Raw genomic sequence first — 23,391 nt, forward strand, 5'->3', positions numbered from 1 at the left:
TGTGACCTGATCTTCATTTCGAAAATAAAGTGTCATCTGCACATTGATATATGTAATTACAGTTTGAAATCAAGTTATCCATAATAACTTAATTTAATTAATACTTGAAAGAAATATGGGAATTTCTTCATGGTTTATATTACTGGTAGTTCTAAAAATTTTTTAAGTCCACCATTATCATTTAACTCATTTAAATTAAAAAAGTATAAACCACCCTCAGTATCATACTAACTTGATTTAACATAATAATTGTCAATACTTGGAAAATTTATTAGTTTTTGTCCAGAGTTGATATTATAACTGTTCCCAGTGGTCCTCCCAGAAAAAAAAGAAGGCTGTGGGGTTTCAAAGAAGATCCTTTCATATTTTTTAAAGATGATGAAGAGCTCTGGACCAGCATTAGGTAATGTTCCAGCATTTTCAATTTAAAATTTAAATTTCATTATGAAGTTTCAAACATTATTTTTACAAAAGAAGTGGCAAGTTTTAGTAGCATGGTTTAATTATTTGTCAGATACTTTTGAATTTAGTTAACTCATTTTGTATTATATTTACAATGATGCAAGATATATCTCTTTTATAATGGAGCTTATAGTCATCCAAATTAAAATCTTCACATTAGCTTTGCATAGCTTATGGCTTTATGAATGTGAAGATGTGACATACAGGTAAAATATTCTATTTCATATCTTCCGGTCTGACCACCATCAGAATATGCATTTTATGCTTTCGTTGGCTATGGTAGAAATGAATTAGTGAATCCTGCTATTCACACTACAAAGAGTAGTGCGAGCAGGGTTAATCTTTAAAACACCATATACTCTGCACTGTTTTTACTGGATGCTGTAACTTATATGTGGTATTTCCGTAGTAGGCCCTATCTTGCATACTGCCAATTGCCTTACTCCATTAGTGTTGCAAATACTTTCAATAGTGATAGTGTATATAAATACAAATATTTATTTGTTTACCATAGGTATTTGTTAACAAAGCTCAATATGGGTATTTTAATGAACAGCATTAGGCCAGGGAGTTTGCGTTTGTTACAGAATTCAAAAAGAAAAGCATAATAGCGTTACATAGTAATAATTAGACAAAATATATCGATAAATACACACATTCAAGAAGCACATGATAGACTGATACCATTATTATGTCATTAAACAGTGATGATACTGTAATAATAATAGGTGTAAAACAGATGATATTGAATTGTTCTATATTGGCTTTGTGATATCACATTTCACACAAAGAAACAATTTGAATATTAGTTTGTATCAGTTACAGCTGTCAAGAGCACTGGAGACTATGTGAAGAAAGATGACTTCACTTTATTACATAAAGTGAAGTCATCTTTCTTCACTTTATTACATAAAGTGAAGCCTGGTTTCATAATGATATGTGAATAGTGCTGGAATAGATTTATTGCAGTCATTTTTCCATAAGAACTGCAAATGCATCATAAATATGGAAGAATCAAATAGCACTGCATGGAGAAGGCCTTGATTCTTCCTCAAACTATGTTAGAGTAGACAGTAGAAATGGAGGAAAATTTCATTGTGCATTTCGTATTGCCAAACTTCTCTGTAATCACAGAATAAAAAATAGCACTTCATTTAGAGTCTTGGAGTCTTTCAGAGATGCCCATTTGGATCAAGATCCAAATATTGGAGTTGTTAGCAATGACAGAGAACGTGGTCATTGTGCTACTTATTTCTTTTCTTGTATTTTGGGACTATTGCCATTTTGGAAGATGATGTATTCAACAGGAAAAGATGCTGCTTCATAAACTGGAGATAATTAGCCAGTAAGGCGATAGTTTTGTGGTAATTTTTTTTTCTTGGTGAATTGTGCCAGGAAATGCACCCGAAACTGGATGGAACCAAAAGTATACACTGGAATAAACCAAAAGACAAAGTATTCATATCCTCTGTGACATAGTGTTTTATTACCCATCACTCATTTGATGAGATTGGAGCTTGAAACTGATCAGAGACTGGAAGAATTCTTAAGGTTCTCTTTAATTGAGGCTGTAGTTTGTTGATCTCAGGCAGAGGAGAAGAGTTCCACCTTGTGATGTAAATTATTCAGTTTTTGTAGCCCATCTAACATGTAAATCATGTGAACACAATTACACAGACATGATACACAAAAAAACTAGAGTGCCATAGGAACTGGTGCACTATGGCCTAAGCATTTGACATCAAATTTTCTCAAATTTGATGTCAGATACTTCTTCACATTTCCTTATATCATAATCCCTAAATATTTCTCATTTTGATTCACCTCTAACACGTTCACTATTTGCTTGTATGTATGTACAGTGATGGGCAAAAAAAAATTGCATCACCTTAAAAAAAAGTAACATTTGTAGTGTAGTGAATCATATCAGATATTGTTTGATTACAGTCATTTTGTTTGTTGCAAAGCAAAGGTATTATGTCAGATAACACTTCTAATTGCAAGTTATTGCATCAGCCATTTCTATAAATATGGCATTGGAAGGGTATACACATTCATTAGTATCCTGTTTTGTGGAGGTGTAAGCATGGCTCCATATGTTCAGTTGACACCAAGAAAAAAAAGTGTAGCTGTTGCTCTGTCCCAGGAAGGGATTTCTACATGTGCTATCGCTGATAAAATAGGCTGCCACCGGTCAACAGTATCCCGGGTGCTGAAATTAAAGTGTGACATGAAGAGAAGACCTGGATCAGGCCGTAAAAGAGTGACTGCGCCTTCCCAAGATCGATATTTGAAAGGCTATGCTTCATAATCGCCATGCTAGTGCTCCTGATATAAAACTGGACTTTGAGGTGGCCTCTGGTGTTGTACACGAACTGTCCAAAGAGACAGCTTTCGGAATGTGGTCTGCATGCCTATCGGTCCAAGAAGCAGCCTTTGTTGACCCAAGAAATGAGGAAGAAGCGACTTGCTTGGGCTAAAATGCATGTTTCATGGACAAAAGAGCAATGAGACAACATCATATTTTCTGACAAATTGAAATTCAACTTGCATGGCTCGGATGGGAAGCGTTATGTCAGAAGACAAAAATCGGAGGCCATCCTGACTGTAAAGTTCCCTGCCAGCCGGTCAGATGGTCTGGGAATGCATAACAAGCAAAGGGGTGGGGCGAATTAAGTTTATTAATGGAATGGTGAATGCAGAAGCACTGCTATATTGGAGGAGTGCCTGAAACCCGTTATTAGGGATCACCACACAGACGTCCAAAACTGCATTTTTCAATAGGACTCAGCACCTTGCCAGATGGCAAAATTAATGAGTTTGATTTAATGAGTTTGTCTTCTTGTCTCACAAGGCTTAAAACATACTTACACCTATATTTTCCCTCATTGTTCTCCCTTAAGATGCAGTCATACCTCAGAAATGTTGGCATTACAGTGTTGGACTGGCCCAGCAACAGTCCAGATTTCAAAATTGCTCAGAAGAAGCCAACAAGTAAGATTAAGCTGCAGGAGAGCATTGTAAGGATGTGGTACCATGAAATTGGGCAACCGTATATCCAGAAGTTGATTATGCCAAATCATTGCAAGGCTGTAATTGCAGCTCGAGGAGGAACAACAAAATATTGAGGACTCATTTATAGTACATAATACTATTACGTTAACTTGTCATGATTGCCATTTGCATGATTTCTCATATTTCCATTAACTATGCATTTTACCCTTTGGGAAGATATTTATGGCAATTAGGTATAGCAGGTGGAGTCTTTTTATTGGATTTCATTCACAGAGATATATATCCCATCTAACAAATGCATTTCGAACATTTCTACAACCCACAATGCAGCGCAAAACACATTATTTGCAAAATTCACAAGTAATGCAGTTTTTTTGTAAGCCACTGTATGTTAGTGAGTTTTTCACCACCTGGATGAAAAATCAATTACTTTAAGAATTTTCTTCCGAGTTGCTGAACAAAAAAAAAAAAAAAAAAAAGTGTATTTTTGTCAAGCAGCCTTTGCCAGAGACTGGCTAATTACAGTGAGAAGAAATCCCAAAAAAGACTCTGCTCTCCCCAGTCTAGAAGAGGCTCAAGCCCATGATTACTGAGCTCAATGTATGAAGGACAGAGATTGTAGGTGGCAGCAGACATTTTAATTTGTTGTTGTCTTTATGCCTTTATTAATTTGTTGTCTGTCTTATCTGTTGTATGCCTTTATCCCAAGATCTTGCATTTGAAAGAGATTAAACTTCAATTTACATCTTTCAGACCAGATCTGTAACCAGTATGTCATTTTGGAGCAGCATATTATTTATTTATGATTGTTATTCTAATTAAATTGTGATCATACCCACCTTTCTCTGACAATCTCCTTGTATATTGTCATTAATGTTGAGGATGCCCGTTATTCCCTCCCATCCCACATTCAGCCATCCATCAATTCCATTTGATTATCTTCCCTGTAATCCTGTCATGCTATGGTTTGTACAATTGCTTCTCATGGGGACTAAATCAAAAGTTTTATGAAAATCTAGATATACAATATTGAAATTGTTTCCTGAATGACTTTGACTTCTCATCATAGTAATTAACCATATTTGTGAAGCAAGACTTTCTCTTCACAAATGCATGCTGTGATCCCTTTAGAATTTATTTTTATCAAGACATTCATTTATCCTTAATTATGGACTTCATTACCTTGCTCACAGAAGTCAAATTTATCAGTCTAAAGTTTACTCGTCTACATCGTATCCCCTCTCCTATGAATGGGTGAGATATTTGTATTGTATTTCTTACAATACAAATTACATTACAGTCCAAAGGAATCATCCCTGAATGTAATGATCACAGTAGCATTCCTGTAGGATGTGCTCACCTTTGTTGCATTCTCTAATATGACTAGATGCATTCTATCCACCTGAGGAGTACCTGGTTTTGGCACATTATAGTCTTAGTTGCTAATGTGCCAATAAACCAACCAATTGGTTTATTGACACACAAACACCTGAGGAGCCTTATCCCCCTCCTCCTTTCTCAGCCCAGCAGTTTTTCTGTTAGATTGCTTTTCAGAAATCATTATATCATTAATTCTAGAACAATCTGACACTTTCCTGTTCCACCATAGTTAAAATTGCTTTCAGTTGCAAAAATTAATGCAAAGCATCTGTTTAGTCATCTCCAATTCAAGATGGATAGCATGATTTTACCCTTTCAAACCTTCAGGGAACTTATACGATTTTCTGTCTTCTTCTTTGTATTCACATACGAGCACTCCTTATCCTTATTCTTAGAATCTTTTTGCCAACGATTTCTCTTACTCAGCTTTTGCTTTTCTTATGTATTCTATATTATTACATATCTGCTTATAGTTCTATGTGTAATGGTGTCATGCAATGATCTGTAACTAGGGCATCCTTCTTTCACTATATGAGATCTGTAAACGGCTGCAGTAGCTGAGTAGTCAGCTACTAAAAAAAAAAAAAAAAAAAAATGCATTCGAGTGGTCAAATGCTTTTGGCTTTATCATAGTTGTAACCCCATATGACTGCCAAATAGAGTGCTGTTCTTGGATTCTTTCTGTCTTGTGAGTCCCAAAGAAAGAATGCCACCATATGAGAGCATAAATAGAAAATTTATTTTTATTTTTTGCAAATTCTCTTGTCATCTATTTTGGCATCTTCTTTTGCAATACTTTATCACTGGAACAAATATGCTTGTAGATTCCAGAATAATTCTGGAATCTACAAGCTATAATAATCTCTTAAATATATCCCAAAGAGCATTCCTATCTAACAATCCATAAAACTGCCATTCCATTTAATAGAGGCTAAGAAGTCTCTCAGTCCACTAATAGTCCACTCCCCCACCCAAAATTGAAACTCTCTCTCCCTTGCCTCTGACCTGGAGTTTCCTTGTACCCTGTCCATTTTATGACAGTATGGTCACTTATCTGTGGTGTCTGTACTTTTCTGTCATTGATAATACTTGGATTCTTGATGAGGATCAAGTCAAGAGTATTTGACTTGGTCCTTATTAAGACTGACCCCACCTGGTATATTGCTTGGACATGAATTCAAGTCAATAAGGGGTAGGTTAAAGCAAGTCACCAATAGATTACTCACACTTATACTGATTCTACATCCACCTGGGCTTGATCAGGCTCGGGTGGTATTCTTATTGTTTTTAATTTACCTTTGATAAGAAGATAAGAAGCATAACCCTCCCCCCTAAGTCTCTCTTTCCATTATCTTTTGAACATATTATAATCAACATAATGAAATTCCTTATCACCAGTCTTGGGATGACAGAAACAGTCATTGTTTTTATGACAGCCTTGGGATTATGCACCGTAAGAAAATCCAGGAAATATTAATTTACAGGAAGTAACAACTTAATGAAAGAATCCTGTATTGGTGATTATTCAAATGAAGAAATTGGTGATCCTCTGTTGTATGTATTGCCATTTCCAGTATGCATTGTCTGTGTCTCTGTTTACCAAAATCACAAACAGCCTTCTTTTTATACTGTCAGTTTTGCATATCGCTCTAACTTTATCCTCCACTCTTAAAACTATATATTTTCAACTCATTGTACCATGATGTTAAAAAAAACATTGACATTTTCCCATTCACTAGTTGTGTGTGGTAGACATTTCACCTCAGAGCCATAAAAGTCCTTACTGTACTTTTATGGCATGGAGAAGTTTATTAGAAGGTCATGGGACACTTTCAACCATCAAAAAAAAATTGTTTGTTGTGAAAAACCATGCTAACTTAGATTAGAAGGTTAAAGAATCAGTCTAACTTGTCGGCATGTGTTGTAACCGGAGCAAAATAATATTACAATTTAAAATATAAAAAATTAAATGTGTTGTAATCAGTTAATGATTTTAATAAAAACACTTGTGCCATGTTAAGATTGCTGCACCTGCAACAATGCCATGTTCCAACTGCTACTTGCCTCCTAAGCAAAAAAAAAAAAAAAAAAATATCAAACTTCCAAAAGAACTGATACTAATTTAAAACACCAAAATAAGCAGGCAAGGATCTGCAGTCACTCAAGGAATGGACAGTGGTCCAATATCCTGCATACAGCATGCTTCAACTGTTGCCTGTAAACTTGTAAAGAAATTGCTCACTGCACCACACCAGGGGTAAATATAGACACCCACTAAAGAGAAATGACAGGTACTCAAAAAAAAAAAAAAAAAAAAAAGGAAAGTTTAGGAGGACCACAATGACCATATCTTCAAGGAGGCATTAGCCCTGCAGAAATTTTCAAACTAATTGTATTTCTGTCATGGCCAACAAATGCAAAAAGACTGTGAATGTCCATTTGTGAACAAGGTAGACAGATTTTTCTGATTCAGAAAATTTTTTATGTTCACTGAGACTGTCTCGTTTAAGGTCATCTCTACTATAGAGTACTTCTAATTTAAACATTATCTATCTTTTTAACATGTCTAAAACTGTAATGTAATGAGCTGTATTATTTCAAGGTTGTATTATACACTGAGTGATCACTGAATTATGACCACCTACCTAATACTTCGTAGGTCCTCCTTTTGCCCTCAGTACAGTAGCTATCCGACGTGGCATTGATTCAACAAGATGTTGGGAGCTTTCGGGAGGTATGGCCATGCGGTCAGCAAGGCAGGTATGGATGTGATTGGTGTATCCAGACACCCGATATGCCTTTCCATAGTGTCCCACAAGTGCTCTATGGGATTGATATCGGGGGAGTTCGGAGGCCAATCGATATGCTAGAAGTTGGAAATGTGTTTCTCAAACCATTCCTGCACAACAAGTGCCCACTGGGTTGGCGCATTGTCATCTTGGAAGACACCATTGCCATTTGGGAAAAAGTGTAACATAGTGGTGTGTTTGTTTGTTATTTGGTTTTTAGGAGCATTAGCAACTAAGGCCATATTGCTCCGTGGATATGCGGTGGTCATTCCCTGACCTTTCCGTATTTGGTGGCTCAGAGGCTCAAACCCCGGTCTAATCAAGAAGTGTGTGCTACGCACTGCTGCTCCTGCCCACATGGCTACGAAGGCACCATAGTGGGGTGTACAGTCAGCAAGCAGTTGACGATAGTGGAGACCAGTGATACGTTGTTCCACATTCACCAAGGATTTGAGTTCCTGCAAGTGAAACATGCACCATACAACCGCCTCCACCAGCCTGCACACTTTTGATACCATACATGATGGACCAAGAGCCTCGTGTTGTTGATGCCAAATCTGTACACAACCATCCATGGTGTGGAGTAAATAACGTGACTCATCCAACCAGCACACCTTCTTCCAGTCTTCTAACGTCCAACTTGCATTCTCTTTTCACCAGGGAGTCTTTTACGCCAGCCAACCTTGGTTAGGAGAGGATGCCGTAGAGGTCATCTGCTGGTATAGCCCATACATGCGAGTGTGCGACGCATGGTCATGCCAGATATTGTTCCGGAATGGTCCATGTTGTATTGGGTAGTCAACTCTTCAACAGTGCTGTGTCTGTTTGCCTATATGAGTCGTCAGACCCGGTGCTTACCTATAACATAAACCTTTCGCTCTTTGCAGGTTTGCCGTCGGGTTGCTGTTTGACCATTTTGACGGCAGTTCTTGTACACTTTAACTACGGCGGCTCTCGAATACCCCACCAGTTCAGCCGTTTGGGAAATTGAGGCACCAGCTCATCGAACACCCACAATCTGTCCTTTATCAAAGTCCGATAAATCCTTCCTTTTACCCATCATGCTTGGGATTTTACTGCCTACTGAACCACTGACACCTTATCTATGCTACGTAGGTTGACTAACTGCGCACTCTTGTACCTCACGTGGTCAACGGGTTGCATTCAGTTTTCATAGGGGTAGTCATAATTCAGTGATCATTCAGTGTATTTTAACAATACCTTACAGATTTAGATTCATCTATTCAATTTTGAATTTAGATAATTTAAATTTAAAATAAAGTGATTTTAAATTCTAAAGAAATACTTTTTAAAATATGATTATGAAGTTTGTTCTAAATAGTTTGAAAGTGATATGCAGCATAATTTGTCTAATTTTGTATTCTTGGTAAATACAGGAATTTAATAATAACTCAACAATTGTATAAATATGGGTAATTATTTATTTACAATGTTCCTATGTATATATTGTTTTGCTATGATGAACCTTTCAGTGATTTCTATAAATTGGATTCAAGCTTTCCTCATACTCAGTTATTAAGTCGATGCTCTGAAGGTAAGAAAAGGAATTTGTATTTTGTCTCTTCAGCAGCCAAAGACATTGTCCAGGAAAATTCTAATCGTGTTAAGGTAAATTGATATGTTTTGTATATTTTTTTAAATTGAACAGAAGATGAGAGAGAGAGAGAATGAGAAAACACTGTTTTTCGTTATTTATATAGTTTGATTTGCTTTTTTATTGTTTGACTATTGTTTTAGTTTTGGAATTGGGGAGAAAAAAAAAACCTTCTTTGCATGACAGGCAAAACAAAATTTAATGTAAAAAGTCTAATAATTTCTCTACTGAGCTTACATTTAATATCAATAATATTTGGAATTTGTAATAAATATGAAATTAAATTAGAAATTAAAGAGATGGTCATGTATTGCCATCCATCTGTCTATGCCAGAATTTATTCCTGTAGCAAAGTACACATATCTGACTCACCCAACATCCCAAAAAAAAAAGTGTTTACTTCGTGTTGCAGACTAAAAAGATTGCTATGGCTGGAGTTCTGATTGGTTGGTCAGGTGCTAGCATCTGTCCAGAAACATAAGTATGCTGCATGCTATATTTGGCTGTTGGTGGCAGTAAACAGAAAGGAGGCTAGTACTAGTAGCAGTGACAGAGGAGAACAACCACCTCTTCATACCACAAACAGTCATCCTTTGCATGCATGATGTAAACAGACCTGGTACTATGGGTTTTTGTTTATCTTACAGGATTGCAGCCACCAACAGTTAGACATGTCATGCAGTTAGCAGTACAACGCAGATGCCTTGCCAACTAGTCAGGATCCTGGCAGCCCTTTTGGCCCACAACCTGAAGTGAACGCTTTATTTGGCTGCTGGGAGAGCTGCATCCCGATAAAGTATGAAACACAATCATATAAGCCATTGTTTAAATTTCTTTATTTTTAGCCAGAGAAAGAAGGCCTGGAAGAGGAAAACCATTTCTAATTTAATTTCTAGGTAATCCTGAATTCCAAATTTTATTGAAATTAAATATAAACTCAAATTAAATAAAATAAAATTTTATTTTACTAGTTATATACAACTTGTAGGATGCCATGTAATTAACAAATTTGTGAAGAAACACATAGGTTTTAAAATATAAAAAAAATATTTTATTTTATTATATCTTGTACCTTTACAGTTACCTAAAAAATTTTTATCACTAATTTAGGAGGCTAGTCCTTGAAGATCTCTGACAGAGCCTTCTTCAGACCAGACAAATATGAAGGAATGCCTTAGAAAGAGCGGAAGGCTTTCTCTGAGCGATTCACACTCCTGGGGGGCTAGGATTCAGCAGAAAGTTAACAGAGGGAAAGCTTGAAGATAAGGGGTGAGACAGGTGAAAAGATGGGAACACTTATGAGGTGTCCTCAAGAGATTCTACTTATGAGACTAACCCCTGGGGTCAGCACAATCTGACACTGTTGAGAGAATCTGGTAGTGTTAGCATCTCTGAAGGATTCATATTCAACATGGAAAAGAGATAAAGATAGTAGACGATGGAGAAGGAGAAAGAGTACAAAGATAGGGGAAATAAGCAAGAGGCTTCCCTGAGATCTTACCCCTAAGATATTAGGAGTCAACAGAGAAAACAGATATAGTAGACAGTGCTAACTTTCTAGTATGTCTGGTATGAATAATCATGAGAAATGTATTCTTCTCATTATTATTCATATTAGTGAATAATAATGAGTAAAATTGCATGTTTGTGAAAAAAAAATCATATTTATTCATTCATCTCAATGTATTTTTGTTCTGCCTGCTCACAAAAAATTTATTGGACATGACATATTGGCATTTGGGCTGATGGTGATTCAATGACTGGCAGCTTGAAGCACCTAGCCATGAACAAGATGCCCACTGGCCTTGGAAGAGGGCAGAAAAAATGTAAACTTCATCAAAAGGTCTAGTTTTTTTAGAGATGGGAAAATGTGAAACTTTTTCTTACTAAAGTTTGTTAGATTTCACAGGGCAAAGTACTCATCTGCCTGTTGGCCTTTGCAAGGTCAAAATCTACTTGGATGCCAAGTGACTATGAAGTTGACTTCTCAGACCTCATGCATTTCTAATAGCTTGCCCAGCTGGACTACTTGGCTGATATTTCAACATTTCACACAGAATAAATCTTGCCTTGCAGGGAAAAGCTATCACTGTCTTTAATGCCCTCCTGGACAAGTAAAAGCTTTGCATAATGAAAATTGAGCTGTTGCATAGCCACATCAACTGCTGAGAATTTGTTTCAGATGCACTGGAATCTGAAAACAACCAACAGCTGTTTGTAAATGGTTTGCATAGCATACAGGACCACAGCCTTTCATTTACTGCTGAAACCCCTTAAGGGGGGTTTCAGAGGTTATTGAAATGCTATATCTCTTGATTGTCTTGGATCCTGGTACCTTTTGGTTCCTGACAGGATGTGGCCCCCTGGCAGATGAAATCCTTTATTCTATCATATATTTTCATTGTATCTATCATTTATCTTTTGGCCTTTTAGTTCATAAAGCCAGCAACGTGAAATCACATATATCAAGGGAGACAAGGCCATCTCATTAGCACTTTGTGCTTCCAAAAATCCTTTCCTTCTATTTCGATGCACAGTAGCAATTTTAAGCAGGTCCATAATTGCTGTGTATTTGTTTCATTTGCTTGTACACCTTTGTTAGTCAAATATTTATGTTATAAGTTTATATTAGCATTACATTATTTTTTATGTATCTTTTATGCAAGTACTACTTGGTCTTCATTTTCTGAATATTTAGATTATCAATACCGGGGTGAGAATGTTTTCTAGGAGCTTCAATAAAGATGCTAAATGTGCCTTTAGGATTGCCCAAGAAGTAAGTTTCATTGATGATTTTTTAAAAATAGGATTTCAGGAAGTAACTCTGTCTTAGTTTTATTAATGCTAAGATTATTACTTAGTCTTGCCTGCTTAATTATTAACCTTAGAAATTAAATATACAGCAGACAGAATTAAAGCTTATCTCTAAGGCACCCTGTTATCTGAAATGACATATAAGAAGGAAGAGATAAAATATAGCCACCAACATCTTTATAATAGACAGCTAAACAAAATTTTTAAATGTGGGGTACATTTTTGAAATTACAGTGTGCTTTTAAGTATGCCATTTTATGCTTTGATTTTGTTGTTACACATGTAAAATATTTTGGTATGCAATACGGAAATAAAAAGTGAAACATGAGAAACTGATATAAAGACTTGAAGAACATTGAGTAACGTTGAGTAACAATTATCTTTAAGATATATTGAAAATGGATAGGAAATAAATGATTTTTTTAAGATTATTTTTAATGAAATTTTGGGCTGCTGGCTTTTATATAATAGGTGTAGTTTCACAGCTGCTCACACCATTTTAACTTATTTCATTATAGGGAATTCCCACTCTACTACCATTTATGAAAAGTCGAATTTTGAATGTCTTGTTAGATGACATAGTCTTGCTGCTCCTTGAGGAATTTCCTTTGAAAGATAAATTTTCAACCTTTGTTCAAGAACAGATGGATAAAGTTGGTAAGTTTACCTTCTGTGGAGTTTAAAATATTAAAAATGTGATGTATTTTAAATAAAATGGCAATTCTTTGGATGCTAGGTAAATTTAAAGGATTTTTTCTGATCTCTGTGTTACAGTCAACAAGAAAAGATGGAACAGTTTTGATGTATTACATTAATATTAGTGAGTTTGCTGTCATTAAATGTGCAAGCTCATGATTGAATCATGATCTCCCACAATTTTGGTGTGATCCCTCTTTGGTCTGAAAACTAGTTCCCATAGTGGATCCAAAATATAGGCTGAAAAAATTTAGCAAGTGAGTGTACAGGATGGTGGAGAGCTCTGTAATTTTGTAGAAATTCAATGAACTAAATTGTTTTAGTACAAAGGGTTTAGTGAAATTTGACTTAAAACTTCTTATGTTATGTTCTTTAGTAATTATATTACTAAGATAAATTTCATACGATTAACAAAGGATAACTGAGTAACTGTGCTATACTGTAGTTCTGTCGTATTAACTGGAGTTATGGAACTTCACAGTTCTTGTTTTTTATTAAATTATAAAAAAAAACATATTACATTCATATTTTATTTTATTTATTATTATTTTTTTTTGTAGAATCTGGTTGTGTGGTTTTAATTTATACTGCAAACAGAAGGTAAGCATTTTAATTAATATTTCCCTTTTTTAATTTTTAGAGATAGATTTAACTTTGTGTATCTAAAAAAATTTTAATTCTAGAATTTTTATAGAATAGGCATACTGATTAAAGATACATGTCTCTTCCATACCTGCCAGCCCTTCCAATTTAATCTGATAAGTTTAGTTTTCTTCCAGTTTTTAATTTAGTTTGTATTATTTTTAAAATGTGCAGGTGTGTTATTTTTTCAATATAGATTTGTTAAATTTAACAATTTTTGCTTAAAAGCCAAAGTGGAGCCATTAGACGGCTCTGCTTATATTATTTAGCCTAAGTGTTAGCAGCTGTGGATCATGTTTATAACATTAGATGAAAAATATATCTGAAATTTTTACATCCTGCAGACTCAATTTTTACCTATTGTAATATTCTTTTAGACAAATCCTTGAATTTTTCTGAACCTCATCCCTACTTTTGCTTTCTGTAGTCTATTCATGGAAAGGATAAATTCTTCAGTATTCATATGCATTTGTTGGTATGTGCAAACAGACATACATGTGAACATTTAATAAAACCATGTTTTAATTATTGCTGTGGAAACATTTTACTGTCTCTGACAAATAATCCATGAAAACTGTGTAGTGTTGTTACAGCTATTATTTCCTTTCTGTGACTTCCTTTCTATGGATGTATTTCATTAATTCTTCAGTTTTACTACTGTGGGTTTTTTTTATCATTCTTGAAATTTTTTTGTACATGTAAATCCACCATTCTAAAAGAAGAGGGTTGTTCTTTCCACTTGAGACCATCGGTAACCATGGAAAAGATGCTAAAGTGTCAAAATAAGAATAAATTATTTGCATTTTATGGAGTTTCCAAATAGTACAGAAATCAGTGAAGACTTCAACTTACAGTGAATGGAATAAAGCTGTGGATGTTGGTTCAGTAAGCAAACAGCAGAAGGAATTGCCATCTATGAAGTAACTTCTGCTGCTCAAACTAAGCATTTTTTCGACAAGCTGAAATTATGGGGATTTTGACACAGTTTCCAGTTGGTTGGCAAGATTTAGACAGAAGCATGATATTAGACAAATTACTGCAGAAGATAAGAAAATAAGCAGTAGAGGCACATGATGCAAGAAAGCAAGCTTATACAGCATCAGCCAAAAAAAAAAAAAAAAAAAAACTCCTTTCCATTTCACTGATCCATTCGTTCCAAATGTTTGTCTAGTTCTGCTTTGAATATATTTAAGCTATCAACTTCCACAACGACAGAAGGACATTTGTTCCAGCAATCAACTACCTGCTGGTTAAGGCAAACTTCCGCACATCTATTCTACAACTGTCTTTCCTCAGTTTGAATCTATGTCCCCTCAGCATTAAGTGTTCTCAATCCATTCAAGGCCTTACACACCTCAATCAGATTGCCTTGCAGGTGTCTAGTCTCCAGAAGCTACAATTTGCAAAACTTAAGCCTTTCTTCATAAACGCACCCCTTTGTTCCCTTGATCAGTCTTCTTGCCCTTCTCTGTACTTGTTCTAGCAACTCTACATCCTTCCTAAAATGAGGTTTCCAGACCTGTAAGCAGTACTCAAGGTGTGGCCTGACCATTGCCTTATACAAGGGCATAATCACGTCCTTATCCCTGCTCGTAAAATTCCTGAATATCATTGACAAGACCCCATGACCTACTCTGGCAGCCTGTCTGTACTGCTCAGAAAACTTCATATCTGGCTGCACAGTTACCCCAAGGTCTCTTTCATTCTGCACTACTCTGAGTGTAACACCACATAGTTGGTACATTTCTCTGGGGTTACTGCTACCTGTATGCAGTACTTTGCACTTGTCAATGTTAAACTTCAGTTTCCACTTCTCAGCCCATCTACCCAACTTTTCCAGATCCTGTTGCAGAAGCAGCATACTGTCATTGCTGTTATTAACAACCCTGCCAATCTTTGTATCATCTGCAAACTTTGACATTAAGCTTGATATACCTTCATCAATATCATTGATAAATATACAAAACAACAGTGGGCCCAACACCGAAACCCGAGGGACACCACTAATAACATTAGTCCACATAGAGCAGTACTCACTGACCACCACTCCTGTCTCCTCCCACTCAACCCCAACTCTTTCTTGTCGTGGCACGGTTGAGGCTTTGTTTGCTACTGTGATACAGCTAATCAACAGACATGGGAAAAGAAAAAAAAAAAAAAACCCACTCAACCATCCTTTTATCCATTGTAGCAAGTTACCCTTAATGCCATAATGCTCCAATTTGTACAGTAGTCTTCCATATGCAACAGTATTAAAAAGCTTTCCTGAAACCCAAGTATATGATATCAAAATTATTTTTTGCATCCAGTTCCTTTGTGACCACATCATAGTATCCAACCAGATTGGTCAGACAAGACTTCCCCTTGACAAACCCATGCTGTGTCTGAATTATTGCTGCAGTCTTGTCTAAACGATCCTGCATTCTTTAACCAGTGACTTCATTATTTTCCCTGGAACAGAAGTCAAACTAACAGGTCTGTAATTACTTGTCACTTTTCGCGAATTGGAGATACATTTGCACATCTCCAGTCCAAGGATGCTCTCATAATTATGGTTAAGGGCTTGCTTACTTCCTTTGCTGCCTCCTTTAATATAACTGGATAGACCCATCCACCCCAGGTGCCTTTCTTATGTTTAACTTCAAAAATTTCTCCTCCACTTTGCTCTCAGTTATTACAAAATCATTTAACTCCCTGTTAGAGTTTGATAAACATCTGGTCCTCTCCTCCTCCTCCTCCTTGAATAACTCCTCATGTGTGAATGTAGATGCAAAAATACTTGTTTAGTTCGGCAGCTATCTGAGAATGATCATCTACAGTCAAACCATTGATATCAAGTGGACCAATCTGATTCATCCCCTTCCTTTTAGAGTTTATATAAGTAAAGAAGTCTTTGCTGTTTTTCTTTGCATCCTTTTTTGTCAAAGATTTTTCATAATCTGCCTTCGTTTGCCTTTGTCATTTGATTACAGACTAGCTTGTATCTACCATTGGCTTCTGTGTTGCCTGACAATTTATGTGCATCCCATGCATTTTTCTCCTCTGCCACAATTCTCATTAGTTCATCTGACATCCATTTGGGGCTGAACCTAGAGTAGTATTTCTTAGTCAGAACAAAAAAGCCTAGTAGGTTCCTTAAATGCTTCCTATTTAGAATTTGCTGTTGGTAAGATTATTGTTTGGTCCCACTGTCGTCGCCTTTACAAAAGCAGAAACTCTTCCCTTTATCCCTGATGGGAGTTACATCTTTAAGTAAATCCCACATCAGTAATCACTGTGATCACTGCTACCTAGTGGTTCACTGCTCATAATCAGATCAAGAGTGTTACTCCCCCCTTGTTGCCTCTCTAACGTTCTGCTGTAGAAAACAATCCAATAAATCCACAAAAGCCTTGCTAGTGTGCGAGTGACCAACCCATATGTTCCAAGCTATATCTGGGAAGTTAAAATCCCTCATAAAACACTCTGATTTGGTGGCCTACTCTATTTCTCTGTATAATTGTTCATTGCACTCATCAGAGTCATTAGGCCTATAACAAACTCCTACCCTCATTTTTGCTTTCCCAGTGCTTATGTCACACCAGACTGACTCAACATTGTCCATCTATGTAAACTGGAGGGGTTATGCTTAACTAACAGCATAACCCCTCCTCTCTTCCTATCCTATCTATCCTTTCTGTACACATTTGTACTCCTCAAATTCCAATTCTGCATCCCTTATAACTGAGTGGCACCAAGTCTCTGATATCCCAATGATGTCCACCTTGGATGTCTTAACCAGCACTTCAAATTCATCATATTTGTTTACTATACTCCTAGCATTGGTGTACATGCAAGTATACATACACCTGTTCTTACTCTTAGTTATTCTAACAACACAGTCCATGTATTTACTTGTTTCCTGACCCACAGCAGTTCCTGAAATCCCCAGCAACTGGCTTTCTGGGCTGTTGCTCATTCCAATAGAAGCAGTGCAAGAATCATTTCCCCCTCTGCCTGCAGCTTCTGTTAATCTATTAGTCTGTGAATCCCCCGAAGCTAGCAGTTTTCCGATCCACCTAACATTGTCTTGATAGCATCAGCAAATATTCTTGCACCCTTTCTATTTTAATGTATCCCATCCTTGTAGAAGCAGTCTCTCCTGTTAACAAGCAAAGACCATGCTGAAAAAATTTCTACCCTATGAGCCTTGCACAATCTCTCCAGGGCCAAATTGATTGACAATACTTTCATCATATACTCCCTCCTAGCATGTCTAGGGAGGAGTATATGATGAAAGCTGCTGAAAGTGTCTGTAATCTAGGCAGGATTGCAGACACTTTCAGATATATTCCTAACTTTTTTTCAGCATTGATCTGTACTTGCTTAGTAAATCCGCAGATCTCCTACACTTAATGTGCTCTTAAAAGATATCTGCTCTAAGTCATCTTTGCCCCTGGCAGACATTCCCTGGTCCTATTCCACCTATCCTTTTTGCACAATATATTTCCCGTTTCTCTGACAGGTGAGTCACCAACAATGACTAGCTCCTGTAGGTCCAGCGCATTCTGCCCTGAAGGTTGCCGCTGTGTTGCCTGGTGCATAAGAGTGTGCTCTAGCCATTGAGTTGAGCAGCTGAGAACTTGATGGGCCCCCATTTTAATTCCTTCGAGGACATCCACCTGACTCTTCAAGCTCTCATAGACTCCAATCAGAACATTGAGTTGGCACCTAATTTCTTCACATTCTCTGTACCTAGTGCACACAGAGACATCCTCCATGGCTAGATCATGTCCTGTTCAAGAGAGCTCTGCATAACATGTCGCATTTTGCACATTTTTTTAGACTGTAATGCATTGGAGAATTGTCCCCTATGGTTTTCCTGTGAACAACAGCACTTTCGCTACTTTGCTGCTCTAGTCTGGGGCATGATTTTCATTTAAATATAATTTAGTTAACAATAAAAATTAAAAGAATTTATAAATTTAATTGATTAATTGCCAATACTATATTAAGCTAACAGATTCTTAGTAGTCCTACGTATTACGGTATCTAGTTTTATGTTATGCCTTACGCTATCAAGTTCGAGATATACGTAATGCTATTCCGTATCGATATTACACGATGGCAGCAAGTTTCGAACGGTACAAGTTTTACCGATACTAAGTAATAACCCACAAAATCTCTAAGTTCAAAATAAATTAAGTATTGTAACTAGGAATATAAAGCTACTTCTAGAAAATAAATTAATATGTCAATTTAGTCAATAAAATGGTAAAAATTTAAGGAAAACTTCTCTATTTGCTGGAGCCATAAAACTTTGCCTGCACTGAGCTAATCTCGTTCCCACTCATATATACAGCTATATATTGGTTTATCAAAAAAAAAAAAAAAACACTAAACATTACCATATGAAATGAGTGAGTGCTCCAGAACATAACTCAAAAACAACATTTGTCAGTTTTATGTTGTGGTAACTGCTGGAACTTTTTTTTTTTTTGTAACCTTGTGTAATTAGAAATGCAAAAAAAAAAAAAATAAATAAATCATTAAGTTTCCAATTTACCTCCATTATTACAACAAATCAGCTTGAATGAGCAAATGATTAGTTTACAAAAAAAGTTATTTTACTAGAAGCAGTGCATCAATTTAACATTGGTGACCGGTACAATGTTGAGTCAGTTTGGCATGATATTAGCATTGGGGGAAAAAAATTGAGAGTAGGAGTGTGTTATAGGCCCAATGACTGTAATGAGTACAACGAACAACTGTACAGAGAAATGTTTCATAATGGGGGAATTTTAACTTTCCAGATGCTGACTGGAATTTGTGACATGGTCACTTGCACAGTAGCAAGACCTTTGTGGATTGGATGACTGTTTTCTGCAGCAGAGAGGCAACAAGAGGAAGCAGTACTCTTAACCTGATTACCAGGAGCGATTCTTCATGCATTAAGAATCTGCGGGTAAAAGATCCACTGGGTGGCAGTGATCGCAGTGTACTGATGTGGAATTTTTATAAATTAGTCTGTAATCAAATCACAAAAGAAGTTAGGCAAGCTAAGGCAGATTATGAGAAGCCCCTGGCAAAGAATGCAAAGAAAAACAGCAAATGCTTCTATGCTTATATTAACAGTAGAAGGAAGGGGTTGAATCACATATGGCCACTTCGTGACTATAGGTTAACTGTTGATGACCCTGCTGAGGTTGCTGAAAAATTGAATAAGTATTTTGCATCTATATTCATACACGGGGAATTCTTTAGGAGGGGGATAAATTATGTTGTGATAACTGAAAGGAAAGTGGAATAGAAATTGTTGAAGCTTGAACATAAAAAAGGCACCTGGGAGTGAATGGGATCTATCCAATTATATTAAGGGAGGCGGCAAAGGAGTTAAGCAAACCCTTAGCCATAGTTATAAGAGCAGCCTTTGATTTGTGGGAGGTCCCTATGGAATGGAGATGTGCAAATGTATCCCCAATTCATAAAGGGGAATAAAAAGGTGAAATGAGGAAATACAGACCTATTAGGTTAATAGGTCTGTATTACCAAGGAAAATAATGGAGTCACTGGTTAAAGAAGTAATACAGGACCATGTGGACAGGAATGCAGTTATACTGCATTAACAGTATGGATTAATTTGTCAAGGGGTGTCTTGTCTAACCAACCTGATAGGTTACTATTATACGGTGACTAAGGAACTGGATGCAAAAAATAATTTTGATATCATATACTTGGATTTCAGGAATGCTTTTGATACTGTTGTACATAAAAGACTGCTGTACAAACTGGAGCAATGTGGCATTAAGAGCAAATTACTTCTATGGATAAAGGGTTGGTTAAGTGGAAGAAGACAGAGTGATAATTAGTGGGCACTGTGCTTTATTAATTAATGTTATTAGTGGAGTCCCCCCCAGGGTTCAGTGCTGGGCCCATTGTTGTTTTCAATATTTATTAATTATTTATTATAAGGCTTAATGTAAAATTTTACCAATGATACAAAAGTTGGAAGGGTGGTTAATGATAGTAATCATGGCAAGCTGCTGCAATGAGATCTAGGAAAATTGGGTTGATGTGCTGAGAAATGGCAGTTAAAGTTTAGCATTGACAAATGCAAGGTACTACATATGGGTAGCAGTAATCCCAGAGTAACTTTTGAACTGTGTGGTACTACACTCAGGGTAGTGAAAAATGAAAAATACCTGGGGTTAATTGTACAGTCAGAAATGAAATTCTCTGAGCAGTGCAGACATGCTGCCAAAACAGCTCCTGGGATCTTGTCAGTGATAAGGAGGTGATTATCCCTTTGTACAAGGCCACGGTTGGGCTGCATCTTGAGTACTTTATACAGGTCTGGAGGCCTCACTTTAGAAAGGATGTAAATCTGCTGGAACGAGTGCAGAGAAGGGCAACCAGATTGGTGAAGGGAACAGAAGGGTGCTCTTACTTATAAATTCTTAAGTTCTGCAAATTGCAGCATATGGAGACAAGGTTGCTACAGGGAGAGATCTGATTGAGGTGTTTAAAGCCTTAAATGGGTTGAGTAAGCTGAATGTTAACAGCATTCTTTCTCTTGCTGAGACTGTACATGAGGGGGACATAAATTCAAGTTGCGGAAGGATTATTGCAGGGTAGATGTGCAGAAGTTTGCCTTCAACAAGCGGGTAGTTGATTGTTGAAGCAGGCTTCCATCTGTTGTTATGGAAGTGAATGGTTTGAATAAATTTAAGAATTAGACAAATTCGTGGAGTGTATGGATGGGCGAAGCGTGTAGGGTTTTTTTTTTTTTTTTTTGGCTGATGCTACGTAATCTTGCTTTCTTGCATCATTTGCCATTACTACTATTTTTGGACAATGACCTTAATCACCCAAGTGAGATATAATATTTTTAAATATTTATTAATGTTATTACAGCTTTGATCAAGCTGATAGACCAGGGGGGTGAGTAATCAAAGCCCAAGAGCAATTTAAAAAAAAACTTGCCTGCTCTTTTCTTTTAAGAGAATTGACATAGTGTTTGAACAGTTATTGTTGAAATATCTAATTTCACGTTGAATTTTAATTTTTCCAATACATGAAAGCGTTAGTGTATACTACTCCTTTTAAGTGGTGTATACTAACAACCTCCAGTATAAGATCTGAGGGATCATAAATGTTCAATTATGAACATGTGCTGTGTCTCAGAAAATAACATGCTGCCACATTCATTGTATAAACAAAACACTACTGGTAGTGGCTTGAAGCTAATATATAAATAACAAGTGTTGGACATCTAGGCATGACCAGTGCTGTGGTGGTCAGAATCATATCCATCAAGTTGTCAATGATAATTAACATTTACAATTTGGGTTGCATAAATTTTGACTCACTCTGTGCTCATGTCCATGTTAAAAGGTTTGGCTAGTTTAAATATGTAAGTTTCATTTTTTTAAAAGGGAATTTATTTTTGAAAGAAAATTACTTTTAAAATTGTTGTATTTGAAAGAATGTAACTTTAAATTTGTGTAGCATTATGGCTGGCATGGTTGAACTATAGTCAATTTTAACCAGGTCATTAATTAGGTCTTTAATTAGCCAATTGAACCAATTGTATAATTGAACAGAATGAAAAAATAAACAAATGAAGCCACTTTAAAATAGTTTATTGCATTTCAACAAAACAGGGGTGTATTCAGAGGAGAACAGAAGGGGCACATTCCCCCCCCAACCATGCGTATAAGTGTTCCTAGATCTATCTTTTAAAAAAAAAACACTCAACCTGGTCGTCCTGCCCCCCCCCCCCTTCCCTTATGATGATACCTGGATACAATAGTGCATCACAACATGCATAAATTATCCACAGCAGCTTATGGTATCCATCAATTAATTTGTGTTAATTTAGAAGAAAAGTCTGGGAACTCTGTTCAGATGGTGCTGGATTGCAGTTCCAGAGCATATTCAAGCCACAGCTTGATCTCTATTAACAACTGTAGTAGTCAGCATTAAATTTTTTTTCTGTTTTTAAAAGTTGGCAGGTATGCTTTTCAAAGCCATTGATCTCTCATATTGTCAGATTTGTTGCCACAGGTGGTTGTCTCTGCTCTACTATGAATAAATATCACTTCTCTAAAAGAGAAAAATATTACTGTCTGCAGATATATTATAAGCATTTAATAGCTGAAATTTGGAAACTTTGATATCTCTAATCTTGTGTACTAAATTATCCCAGCCAACCTAGCTTCCCACTGATAAGAGCCCAAATGACCATTTCGGTGTGATTAAGCATTGAAATGTCACAAATTACAAACGAAGTATCGTCATACTTCTCTTTTAGAAAATGCTATTTATTCATAGTTTAGCATTGAGACAACTTATACTTGTATTAATTTGAGAGATCAGTGCTTTCGAAAAGATTGTCTTTTCACTGAAATCCTGTTTTGGAATGTACCAACTAATATTTATGTTCTTTCTGATAAAATTGTTTGCATCTGCCCCCCTTCTGATGTTATTAAATACAGCTCACTCCTTACTTTAGAACACCTGAAGAATTCCAGGTAGAACTCTGTGGCTGGAAGGGAAAGAATTCATTACGATGCTATGTTCCAAAGAATGAACGAGTGCACTATTTGAGAATATGTGGTGCAGATGTTTCTCAGTATGGTGAGTAAATTTATAGATATATTTTCTATTCCCATTTATTAGATAGTATGAATCAGAGCTGTAATACTCAATATGTTCTACGTTGATAATAATATTAGTAAATTAATAAGAGGAGTTTACCTCAATATAGGACGTGGAACACTTCCGTATGATACCCTCCAGAAATTAAAACGGAAAAAACGAAAAAATCGACAACTTACCGGTACATTAAAGTAAAATATAAATAATTAAAGTAAAATATAAATAATTAAATAATCAATTTAACACAATTCAAAATCAATTCAAAACAATTAAAATTCAAATTAACGCAATTAAAAGAATCTAACGAAAATATTCAAAACGATTTTCCTTCCTGAAGCT

General features: G+C 36.2%; 1 protein-coding gene across 1 annotated transcript in view; it reads left to right on the forward strand.

The window, feature by feature from the left end:
- The window catches only part of Nsun2 (tRNA (cytosine(34)-C(5))-methyltransferase Nsun2), a 166,685-nt gene that overhangs the window by 130,497 nt on the left and 12,797 nt on the right, over positions 1-23,391 (forward strand). The window contains exons 15-20 of the mRNA XM_090384128.1: positions 311-403; positions 9,140-9,275; positions 11,960-12,037; positions 12,594-12,732; positions 13,332-13,371; positions 22,907-23,031. Coding sequence (XP_090240254.1) covers positions 311-403; positions 9,140-9,275; positions 11,960-12,037; positions 12,594-12,732; positions 13,332-13,371; positions 22,907-23,031 — 611 coding nt within the window. The remainder of the gene's footprint in view (positions 1-310; positions 404-9,139; positions 9,276-11,959; positions 12,038-12,593; positions 12,733-13,331; positions 13,372-22,906; positions 23,032-23,391) is intronic.

The sequence above is a fragment of the Mastigoproctus giganteus genome, chromosome 10 (genome assembly GCF_048544385.1).
Source record: "Mastigoproctus giganteus isolate SK-2022 chromosome 10, ASM4854438v1, whole genome shotgun sequence".
NCBI classification, from domain to species: domain Eukaryota; kingdom Metazoa; phylum Arthropoda; class Arachnida; order Uropygi; family Thelyphonidae; genus Mastigoproctus; species Mastigoproctus giganteus.